At 30.5% G+C, this 12,109-nt stretch overlaps 2 protein-coding genes across 4 annotated transcripts in view; one reads left to right on the plus strand and one right to left on the minus strand.

Annotated features, from left to right (window-relative positions):
• The window catches only part of LOC130612749 (uncharacterized), a 19,066-nt gene extending 12,714 nt beyond the window's left edge, over positions 1–6,352 (plus strand). The window contains exon 2 of the mRNA XM_057434102.1: positions 5,577–6,352. Coding sequence (XP_057290085.1) covers positions 5,577–5,647 — 71 coding nt within the window. The 3' untranslated portion in view covers positions 5,648–6,352. The remainder of the gene's footprint in view (positions 1–5,576) is intronic.
• Positions 1,103–12,025, minus strand: LOC130612746 (succinate--hydroxymethylglutarate CoA-transferase-like). 3 transcript variants are annotated; one of them, XM_057434097.1, is made up of 12 exons: positions 10,040–12,025; positions 9,498–9,552; positions 9,313–9,386; positions 7,782–7,832; positions 7,396–7,446; positions 7,108–7,292; positions 6,787–6,930; positions 6,620–6,715; positions 6,415–6,486; positions 2,960–3,057; positions 2,278–2,444; positions 1,103–2,196 (listed from the first exon to the last, which is right to left on the minus strand). In XM_057434097.1, exons 1-12 carry the CDS (start codon positions 10,185–10,187, stop codon positions 2,027–2,029), a joined length of 1,311 nt encoding a protein of 436 aa, XP_057290080.1. In that variant the 5' UTR covers positions 10,188–12,025; the 3' UTR covers positions 1,103–2,026. The 3 variants fall into 3 exon arrangements, with proteins under 3 accessions (XP_057290080.1, XP_057290079.1, XP_057290081.1); XM_057434096.1 differs by having other exon boundaries at positions 7,108–7,320; positions 7,747–7,832; positions 10,040–12,023; XM_057434098.1 differs by having other exon boundaries at positions 7,108–7,320; positions 7,747–7,832; positions 9,498–9,590; positions 10,040–12,021.
• Between the last annotated feature and the right edge of the window lie 84 nt (positions 12,026–12,109).

The raw sequence follows: 12,109 nt of genomic DNA on the forward strand, positions 1-12,109 counted from the left end.
TGACGATTTTAATGGTGGCATACCGGAAGTGCACATAAGAACGCACAGAAAAATAAACAAAATTGCATTAATTTTATTACGAATGACGTTATTAGGAGGACAAACCCCCCAGTCACGCGGTTGAGACCAAAGTCCAAATAAAAAAATCGTAAGACAACCACAGTTGTCATGGCATTGAAAACAACATTTTAAAAGACTTTAAAAAAAACACAAATAAAGTTTCCTAGGCAAAAATGAGAGGATGAAATAAAAGCATAGCGTGCGTTGATTTAACAACACAAAATCACGTGAAAAACATGCGTTCTTTTGAATTTTGCACGTGATTTTGCATATGGTAAATACATGCAACTTGTCACTTAAAATATTTAAAATATTAACCGATGTTGAGAATTTCTATATTTTCTAAACTGCATGAATGATATAAAAGCAGATACTTTTTAAAAGTTTGATAAATTCTTATAGATTTTTTTTATATTAGAAACAAGTTTATAAGAAATACGAGGCTAAGATTATAGGTGTTATCAATAAGTATATGGGCAAATTGAAGGATAAATTAACAGGTCTCTTTCTTTTAGGGTAGCAACAAACAAAGTTAATACTGTTTTCGAAATATGATCCTCAAATTTATCGCTTTTTGTGTTTGTTAGCTTTTTTCGTGTTAGACTTTTTCGTGTTAAATTTTTTTTTAAATGATAGAAGAAATTTTCCTACGCAAAAAATCATCAATATACAGCTTTCAGAGGTTTAGCCAAGTTTGATTACTACAATAGGTTTTCCTGAATTAGAAAGTGTTTTTTCAAATCTTCTTCCCAGTTTTATCACCATGGACAAGTTTTTTATAAAGATAGAGCTGAATCGAAATAAATTTAACAGATGGCAAAAATTACTAAATTTTTTTCTCACGAAGATAACACTAGCTATTGTATTTAAAATTACAGTTTGCGTAACACAAAGAAACGCTCTGAAGTCTAAATAGATAGAAAAAATTCGATTATTTGAAAATTTAACTTTCTTTTTAAAGAAGAAACTCAGATAATGTGACTTTCTAGACTAGAAAATAATTGATTACGTAACACAGGAAAGAAAAGAGTTTTGCAGGACATAATTTGGTAATTATTTATTTGACATAATCACATGGCGACGGCTATGTTTTTGGACATGAAATAAACAATCAACAGGAAACATCACAGATGAGATTATAAATAACATTCTCATCTCGTAAAAAAAAATTAGAATACTGTAAAAAGATTGCATTATGGACAGTTTCGACTAAGAAATCCGAAAATTACTAATCCCCCGAAAATAATTTTTTGAGGAAACTAAATATTATGTTCTCTTCATGAGGAGAAAAATAATCTGCTGGCTCATAATAAATCCTTTATTAACATTTGGAGCTGCTAAAGTTATTAAAACAGCAATATTAGGAAAACAGAATGATTAATACATTTTCAAATATGCATTACCGCCTTCTGACTTCTGAGTAAAGACGAAAACAGAACTAAAATAACTAAAGTAAAACCTTCACTATTCCGCAGCAGATTGTCCCAGTTCATGGTTATGTTTCATGGTTGAGCTTTCATATTAGAATATTTATTACAAAAATTTTTGTTGCCAAAAGCAAAATAACTGAGTACATTATTCTATCAAAAATGTAAACAACAATTATAATAAAAAAAACTAAAACTTTCTTAGATTCCATTTAATGTGTGATTTTTTAAATAAGCTCTCGCTTAAAGAGGGGAAAATTTTTTGAATACACGTAAATCATTCAAATGTTTGTAAAAAATATTTTAAAATTGTTAAAATCAAATTTATACATCCATCATATTGTCACGCAACTGGTCAGGTGTCGTATGGTTGCATTAAAGTTTTACAGTTTAATAGAATGTTTGGTCAGACACAAAAGGTTTCTTACATTTAATTGTGTCTCTGTTAACCAATGATGCTTTACCTTGCTTGGTCCAAATATAATATAGTATTTTGCGGTACCTTCAAATAGGCAATTAGGCAATAACATCAATCTTTCCTATCCACAATTAAAATCATTTTGGACTATCACTTTTTCTTTGAGCAAAGAACGAACCATACCACTGTCCATATTTAATACACTCTGCATGATTTCTACAGTATGCTGTCCAAGTAATGGAGCTGGGATTGGTCGTGGTGGCTGTTTATTATCAAACTCGACTGCTGGACCTACAAGAGAAAAGAAGTAAAAACATACTCAAATGGTCATAATAACAATTATTCAAAATACTATTCATATGTTAACTGCACCTGGGACTCTGACTATACCAGCAGTAGGATGATGCATTTCTTGAACAACACCTAAACTTGATATCTGAGGCATGTTAAACACAACTTCCATATCGTTAATTAAACTGCTTGGTACACCATGCTTGTCAAAACATTCCAACCAATATTTACTCGAATTTTCTTTTAATCTATAAAAGTATTGCGAAACTTGATAATTTACTTGTTGTAAAAATTATCAAGTAATAAAAACATTATGTTGAGTAAAAGATAAAACGGGTAACGATGTACAACACATAATTCCTCGAATGCCTTAAATTGTCATGATTCTTTTTTTAAACTGGTTTAGTCATTTTTTTTAATCGCTTCCTCACCTCTCAACAAACTAAAATTTTAATATTATTAAGATCTTAAGTTTACCCACAAAAGGAAAAAGTTAACCTAATATGAAAGATATTTTAAAGTTATCTAGGAATCTTTAATTTATTTTTTTGAAAATAAAAATTGGTTCTCAAGATATGTCTTCGAAGTTTAATTATCTTAGTTTCGCTCATTATGTGAAACTATGATGTTATCAACTAACATGCTTATTCAAATAAAAATAACTTTTGTTTTTCGCAGAAGGTACAGCTTTAACAAAAATTGTTACTTTTATAATCTAATCTTGCTTTGAAAGCAAAGTGCCAGTTCTGAAAATAGCTAATACCTGTTCTTCAGAATTATAATTAGTGCTTCTCTATTCTTTACACGATCAGGATTACTTCGAAATCTTTCATCACGAAGAAGCTCTTGACATTCAATTGCCTAAACCGAAAAAAATAATTTTTTGAGGAAACACTGAAAATCGAGTTTTTACTACACAAAGAATGTAACAACTGATTTCAACGATTTATCCAGTTTTGTAGAGTTTTTGAGTGTTAAGAAAGAAATATTGAAACTAAATTTTGTAGAAGAGACTGGAAAGCATAGGAACCATAATTTCCTGATGAGCTATTTGGGGCAGTAGTTTCTAAAAGTGTTGTGCAATAAGCATGAAACTTACCACAGGAGTTGCCTAGACCTTTAGTGACAACTGGGTAAAAAAATTGCTAATGTCAGCAGTTTTGATAATGACGTTATTAAATTTGCTAAATTGGTAAAAATTATATTAAATTTGAGATTTGTAAAATATTTATAATTGCTTTGTATATAGTCATACTATGTGCAAACAGAAAGTAATGTAGGAACATATACTAAGAAGTCCCTAAAACCTATAAATACTCAACATGGAAAAATAAACACTTTGGCAAATATTCTAAATAACCTTTTCTGAAAAATTAGAAGTAAATACAAGTTAGGAAAAGCAACAAAAAATCATGTTTTTATTAAACCATAGTCGCATGAATAGGGTTAAATATTGCTAACAAAATTTATTGGCTATAGTGATTGCTATAAATAGTGAGCATTGACATTGAGTTTTTTGATTTCCGCTGGCGAAGGTGGAATTTAAAATCGCCTGGGCAGATAGGGAGATAGATAGATAGATAGAGACAGCCCAGAGCCTGAACGCCTAAAACTTATCCAGTCTAAAGCCTAAATCCTTGTTTTGACAGATATTTTTCTGAGAACGAGGTTAAAATGAGTTTTAAGCCAATAAGAATTCTAACAGTGCAACAAATTGTTTTATTATCCAATGAACAATACTGTATTGTAAAGTTTACATGCTATTGAAAGTTAAAGCTAGTGCAGTTTAGCATAATAAAGATCGTTTTATAATGCGCCATCTTTGATGTCATTAACATTTCCCTTTAATAATTACGTCATATCCTTCTGTACAATTTTCGCAAGCACGTAGACTTAAACTATATTCGGCAGAACTAATTAATTATTCATGAATTTTAATTTAAAGAGGAATTGTTGAGGCCGAATATTTTTGGTGAAAGATAATGTATTATAGCTATAAAATCGTGACAAGTGTGTTACAAAAGAAAAAATATGAATCTATAGTCTGAAAATAGCACTTGTAACTGATTGTGTAAAATTTGGTACCGGCTTGAAAGATATTTTCCAAGTTGTTTTTTAGACAAAAAGAGAATATCGATAAATTTTCTGCCTTGCCATTGTTCTTATTTTGTTTTTATTGCTCATCAATTTTTAGGTTTAATTATTTTTCTTTTAAAATTGAAAATTAAAAAGATTAAATAAAGTTTATCTAAGTTTAGCCAGCTATAATTTACAGTTACAATAATAATAATCAAAAATTGAATTTTAAAATTTTAGAATATTCAATGATTTTGTTACCCCATATTACTCCGTCTTCTTCAAAATCCAGTACTTTTTTAGATTATTGATAATGGCGGAAAACTTTAAGCCGCAGGGCTTCTTGTATTAGTTTTTAATGAAACTTTCTCTGTTATTTTTTTTTAAGTTTTTTTTTTTTAAAATTTCAATGGAAAGGTCAGGCCCATTTCTGAGAGCTTCGCACCGTTTGGACCTATTAAGGAATGTTGAAAGAGGTGGAAATACTTCTTAAACCCACATAGTATGTATAAAGATCTAATATTACAGCAAACAAAAAAAGAATGAAAAAATACGTATTGAAACTAAGTAAAAAAAAGAAAACATCTATTCAAAGAAATGTTTAAAAAAAATAATTATTTGAGGAAACAACAAAGTCGTAAAATTTGTTATTTATCATCATCATCATTTTCGGCTTAACGTCCGTTTTCCATGCTAGCTTGGGTTGGACGGGGTATATTAATCACCCTCTTCCAACATGATCTAAACTGTGTTAGATCTAAACTCAACTTCCTCTGTATCAAGTCTTTCCTTACATAACCACCTGCCAAGTCTTTCTCGGTATGCCTCTGGGCTTTGCCCCAGGAACTATCAAGTCTCTACACTTTCTTACCCAATTATCCTCCTCCATTCTTTTCAAGTGCCCCAGCCAATTTAATCTTCTTATCTGGATAACATCTTTAATTCTACGGATACTTAGACTGCTTCTTAGCTCATCTGAACTTGTTCTGTCTCTGGCATTACACATCCACCTAACCATTCTCATATCATTCCTTTCTAAACGGTCAAGATCTTCCTGCTTCACTGCCCATGTCTCACTACGGTACAACATAACACTTCTTACACAGGACTCATACAACCTACCTTTTACCTCAATTGACGAGAGTCTGCTAGTCAACAAAGGAAGTAACTCTCTGAACTTTTTCCCAGCAGAACCTATCCTGCAAGTAACACTTCTTCCAACACCCCCTTCACTGCCCAACATATCACCTAAGTAACAGAAGTTCTCAACTATCTCTAACGAGCCACTGTTGTACATTATTAAGGCTGGAAATACTTCATTCTCTATAATCTCACCTTTGCAACGCTTGCATACAAACTGAATGACAGCTCTTAACCTTCCACCAATACTACTGCACTTCTTATGTACCAAATGCTTGCAAGTCTGACAAAAAATTGAGTTACTACCAACCCCTTTCCTGCAAACTCCACAAGGCCACTTTCTAACTACAAGGTCACATTTGGCTGCAATGCTAGTAATCATGACTTTAGACTTTGCTGTGTTCACCCTTAGCCCTTTCTCTTCTAGTCCTTTCTTCCATTTTACAAACTTTTTAACTAATTTTTCGATCGATTCTGCTATGAGAACCAAATCATCTGCATAAAATCATGGACAACCTGTTCTGAACTTTATCGAAAGCGCTTCTAACACTACAACAAACAACAAAGGACTAAGTACAGAACCCTGATGTATACCAACATTTACACTAAATTTATCACTAAGTGAATTGTTAATCCTGACACGACTTCTAGCATTGCTATTTCTTGACTGAACCATCGTAACTAGCCACTCATCCACACCTAATTTTCTCATAGCCCACGAAATAACTTTACGTGGCACTCTATCAAAAGCTTTCTCTAAATCTACAAAGGCAAAATAGAGATTCTTTCTCTTTCCTAAATACTTTTCCTGAAGCTGTCTGAGTAAAAATATTGCATCCGTAGTGCCACGCCCAGGAACAAAACCAAATTGCATCTTATCTATATAAATTCTTCCTTTAAGAATTCATATTTGTCAAAACTTTATTACTGAGCATAAAGGAGACTACATTGCTACATTAAATATTAATTCTAATTGTAAATTAATATCATTTAATAAATTACCTTACATAAGTTGACAAAATGTCTATTATTTCCAGCTGCTACAAGAATTTTTTCATCCAAGGTATCAAAAGCCTATAGAAAAAAAAGGTTAATCTTGATGTGATCATTTTTTGGCTGTAGAGAGTTTTTTTTTACTTCACTAGACTGATGTAAATATTTTTCATAAAAAATAAAAGAAATACAGAAATGATAAATATTTAAGTGCCTGATAAGGAACGATGGAGGGATGTGCAGTTCCATGCCGAGTTGTTTCAATGTTGAAGTTTAAAAAGCTGGAAGCAACATCAGATAACATAGCAACCTAGAAAAACATTAACAATACATTAGGAATTTAGAGATCTTTTAAAACTAAAGCTGATCGCTATAAGTTACCTGTGTCTGCAAAAGCGATGCATCAATTTTCTTTCCCTTGCCAGAAAACTTTCTTTCATATAAAGCAGCAATAATAGCTCCATTCACATACATTCCAGTCACAATATCTACTAAGGCAACACCAGGGCGGCATGGTTTACCATCCTATAGAAACTATATTAAATTGTTTACTTAAAAATTAGTTATATGGTGAAAAATAACATCATGACATAATGTGTCACATTTACGAATTAAGTACTGCAAGCACATATTTTCTTTAAAACTCACTTTTAAATTTTACAGTGTATAGTAAGAACTATAGAGACCCAAAGCATGTCTTACCTTTTCTCCTGTTATATGCAACATTCCTCCCTGGGCATTAGCAATCAAGTCATAACCAGGCTTTTTTGAATCCCGACCTTTTTGCCCAAAACCGGTTATGGAACAGTAAATTAACATTGGATTGATGTTTTGCAGCTTTTCATACCCAAATCCCATCTCTTTCAATTTACCAGGCACAAAGTTTTCTATGAAGACATCACTCTTTTTTACCAGCTATTCAAAAGAAAGACAGTGACAAAGATTGGAAATTTTAAAACAAACTTTTTAATAACAAATATAACCACTTACCTTGTATATTAAATCTTTCCCAGTGTTCTTTGTCATATCGATACAAATACTCTGATAAGAAAAAATATTATGATATTAGCAGGTTTCTTGTTAACAAAGAGGAAATTAATTTGATAGAAATAAAAAGATAATAAGTATGTGACATTTAAAGCATGTAAGATAGCAAAACAAGACAAAATTGGTGTTCTCCATTTTCAAAAAGTCTTTAAAATAGATCTGAAGGATTGAGAAAAATGTTGCTAAGCACTGTAGACAGCTGCAGTAAGTTGCCAACAATTTAAAACTTGGGATTCCTTTTATAAAAACCTTTTCAGTTTTTACCGCACTTTTTTATCTTAAACGAAAGCTTACCTTTTTGTTTCTATTTATTGACATAAAATACAAACTTTCACTGTTTAGAAATGGAGGTCCAAATTTGCGTGTTTCGTCACCATGCCCTAGTAAACAAACAGCCCATAAACTGGAAGATTCAAACAATAAAGACCTAAATATTACAAAAATTGAATCCATCTCATTAAAATTTAAAGTAGACAAAGTTGATTCCTTGTAAAAGACAAAAAAGAAATCAAATAAGCAACAATCCCTTTTAATAGTAGTATTACTGTTTATTTATCAAAAGGCATGTATAATATAAATAAATAAATACAAGTTACATATTTTAGATAGCAATATTATTTCTGTAAGATCATGCATGGTTTGCCTGGACTACAAGTTAATATATTCATAATAATTAGACTAAAATATAGTAAAAATAATTTCTTGAGGAAACTTTTTAAGAGTAAAATAAAAAATGGATAGATTTCAAGCTAATTTTTGTTTAAACGAAGTGAATTTGAAACGTGTGGTATATTAACATGCTTTGCTTTTAGACGACTAAAGTGCTGATTTCCTATATTGACAAGTCAGGCTTAAAATCAGCTATAAAAGTGTTCTGTAAAAATTTAACTTACAATTTTTGATTGGTTTAAAACAAGCCATGCAATATTGAAAATAAAATGTAAGGTATCTTTTTAATTTAAGGGGATGTGACCACAAAGTGCCAGATAATTAAATGTAAGGTATCTTTTTAAGTGGCAGATAATTAAGGCACAAATATTAAAAAATGATGACAATTTAGCAATGGAGGAAACGTGGTTTATAACCAAAACATATTTATCAAATAAGAGCATAGAATGACACTTTATCATAATCTATACAAAAAACGAACTTATATGTTATTCAGCTTCTGTTATGAAACTTTATAGTAGCTTGGTAACATAAAAAAAAACATTCAAACAAACAAAGTTTATGTTATGAATTTGCAAAAAGTTGTTCAGAAAGTTATGCTTGTAATTAGTTTCTATTTTAAAGTATGTAACATTGATAGTGTGTTTGGTAAGTTTTAGAAACAGTATGATTGTTTGGAATATAAATGTTTAAATCAAATATCAAATATTTTGCCAACATTTTCTGAAACATCAGAGTTTCCTCAAAATATTAATTTCTAAATGAAAGAAAAGTTTCTTTGCTTCAAAAAATATTGCTCGAAAAAATGTTTCCTCAAATAATTATTTTAGAAATTGAAACAAAAATTTTCTCAAATAATTATTTAATAATTATTTTATTATTCTATTAAATTTAAATTTTACAATTTATTTGTTTTTATTTATAAAGACCTTTTCATTTCTCTAAAAAAATGAAATTAACCAAGCTTAAAAATTATACAGAAAAAAAATATTTTAACTATGTTCTCAACTGTGAAAAATATATCAAAAACTTTAGCAAAATTATTCAAGCAAATCAATAACAATCTAACAAATTAAACAAATAAATCTAACAAAATGGCTGCTTTGGTTGCTGTACATGCTGCTACTGAGGTATATAATATTTTTGAAATATGTTATTGTTATAATCAGACAAAGATTATTTTATACACACCTGGTCTTTCAATTTTGATAATTTCTGCTCCCATATCTCCAAGTACCATGGTGCAATATGGGCCTGCCAAAACTCTAAATAAATAGATTTGACTAAATATTGCTAAAAATAAAAATAAATAAAATAAAAATACTGTTAATTAACTCGTCAAAAAATTTTTTTATAAATACTGAAATAACACATGCCTTGTCATGTCACAAACTCTCACACCATTCAATGGTTCTCTTTTTTCTTTAACTTCTTCATAAAAACAAACAGATTGTGGTTTAAGGCAAGCACTAAAGCAAAGGGTAAGTTGTAATATGTCAACTTATTCTTCATTTAACCATATATATTACTTCTCGAATATATCAAACTCTGTCAAAAATGTTTACTTGCTTGCAATAATCCTTAGTCTGGGTAACAACAAATTTTTTAACAAAGTATTTTCATTGCTTTTATTGAGAAAGAATCGTAAATTCTACATTTCTTTCTAAGTGTTTTAAGGTTTTGTGAAAAAATGAAACTGAAAAGAAGGTTTTGTGAAATAATAAAACTGAAAAATAATACGACACTATATAACCAAGTATTTAGACACACAACTATGATTTCAAATTTCTTCATATTTTACTTGATAGGTGGATATTTTTTCACATAAAATGAAATCAATCTTATTTTTACATGCAGTTTATCTAAAAACAATATTGGTAGTGAATAATTAAGGCTAAGTTACTTGTTGTGCTCTTACCCGTGCTTGTTGCGTGTACTCTGCAAACAGTTGGAGTAGTCAGGCAATAAGCCTTGTTAAATAAACGAAAAGTGATAGTTTTGTTCCTGATCATAACTCTTGAACTAAACTGGAAAAAAAAAACTATTCGTACTACAAAAAAGAACATGTTTTACTCATATTCCTTGTTACTGATTCAGGACTTTTTTAATAAAGTAAAACTTTTCAGTGCAGGGGCACACTGCAGAATCATATTGCTTGCCTGATTATGCTAACTTTACTGTTGACAAAGACATCTGATAAATCAACAGCATTTGGAAACACCCTTGTGAGACATTGGAAATTTTGGAAAGAGCAAAAAATAAAAGAATTGTTAGATGACGTGATAGGTATAAATCATTAAAAAAGGAAAAGAAAGAAATGATAATGATCCCAAAGAATAATCAGACGTTTCTTGCGTTTAATGATGACTGGCAAAGGTAATCCAGCCATACTGTAGAGCTTCACCTATTCTTCACGCACAAATACTACACAACACGCATTTAGCTAATCTTTAACACACCAGATGTAGCAGCCATTATACACAAATAAAAAGCAAATTGTTTTAATGTCAACTTTTTTTACTTTTAAGTCAACTTGTGACGCAAGTTAGTTTAGATCGTCTAAAGCTTTTTCAGAAGGGGTTTGCAATAGTACAGGAACACCTCTACACACAGAAATAATAGCACATGCAAAATTTAAAATTTTATAAGAATTTGACAGATGTAACATCTAAAAGCATGCCTAAACAAAGTGTTTGCTGGACATATGCTAAAATCTTTGTGACAGAGCCTGTTGTATACACTACAAGTTTTATTTAATTTTAAATATTTATTTTATTATTCAAGATGCATTCCTACTCGTTAGAAGGTTTTTACCATAAGCATACTTCATCATGAACATTATTCAGGAAACAAAGTTAGAAAAAAAATAGTGAAGAATAATTAAATTTGACTTCTATACACAATAATTGTATTTCAGAAAAGTACTATGTTGAAGTTGTATTACATTGTGGCCTAGGTTGATTATACTTCAGATCCTTGTATAATTAAAGGAAAAAGTACAAAGTCCCAGACCTGTTATGCTTACCAAAAGGCAAAATTCTATGCAGAACTGTAAGCAATAAGAAAAATCCATTCCAAACTTAAAATGTAGTGTGCACTTAACCCAAACTAGACTTTTTCACCTGAAGTCTACATTATATCTTACAATTTCTCCACCAGTTGCCAAATACCAGGCGAATACCAGAAAAACATGCTGTGTATGCAGTCAGCTTTTTAAAAATTAGGGCAGAATTTTTTCAGCCCCTATATTTGAAGAGCTGACCACATGAACAGCAAACATTTTTCCCTCAAACCATAATGGCTACTCTAAAAAATACAGACCTGTAATTGGTTAAAAGTATCATGAGACAGTTATTAGGTGGGAAAAGACACAATCATTCATGTTAAATTTCTAGTTTTTGCAATACACATTTCCAAAACAAATATTTGTTGATAAATAATAATATGCTATATGAACATTTTAAGATTAACGTGAAGGCTTTAAGGCTAAATAACTTGGAATAACTGATGTCATCTTCATCAACAAATGATGTCTGTATGATGTGAAACCCTTTAAACTGTTTATCAAAATATATGATCATGGCTAAACATTTTATTGATTAGCATTAACACTCTATACAATAGCCAAAACCAGCAAAGAAATTTTCTAAAAAATTGATGGGTCACTGCTGATATCAGGCTTTTTCAGGAGAGGTGTGCGATCGCACGCGCACGCCTTGGATAGATTTTATGGATTACTGTGGTCTGCTGTTTATATTTTCTACCTGCACAAACGCTTCCGCGTGTGCAAAAAAACTGCAAACTTTTGTAAACATTAGAAAGTCGTCAATAACAGAAATATTCGGAATCTGAATGACTTCCTAACTGCTGCAGGCACCAGAACACAAACAAAGGATTTGTTCCTCTTGTAGATTATTTGGGACAGCGAAGCAAAATCTTAGGAATTTTGTTTGATATTTGATATTTTGAGGAATATTTGAACGCAAAG

This window comes from Hydractinia symbiolongicarpus, chromosome 10, assembly GCF_029227915.1.
Source record: "Hydractinia symbiolongicarpus strain clone_291-10 chromosome 10, HSymV2.1, whole genome shotgun sequence".
In the NCBI taxonomy this organism is placed as follows: domain Eukaryota; kingdom Metazoa; phylum Cnidaria; class Hydrozoa; order Anthoathecata; family Hydractiniidae; genus Hydractinia; species Hydractinia symbiolongicarpus.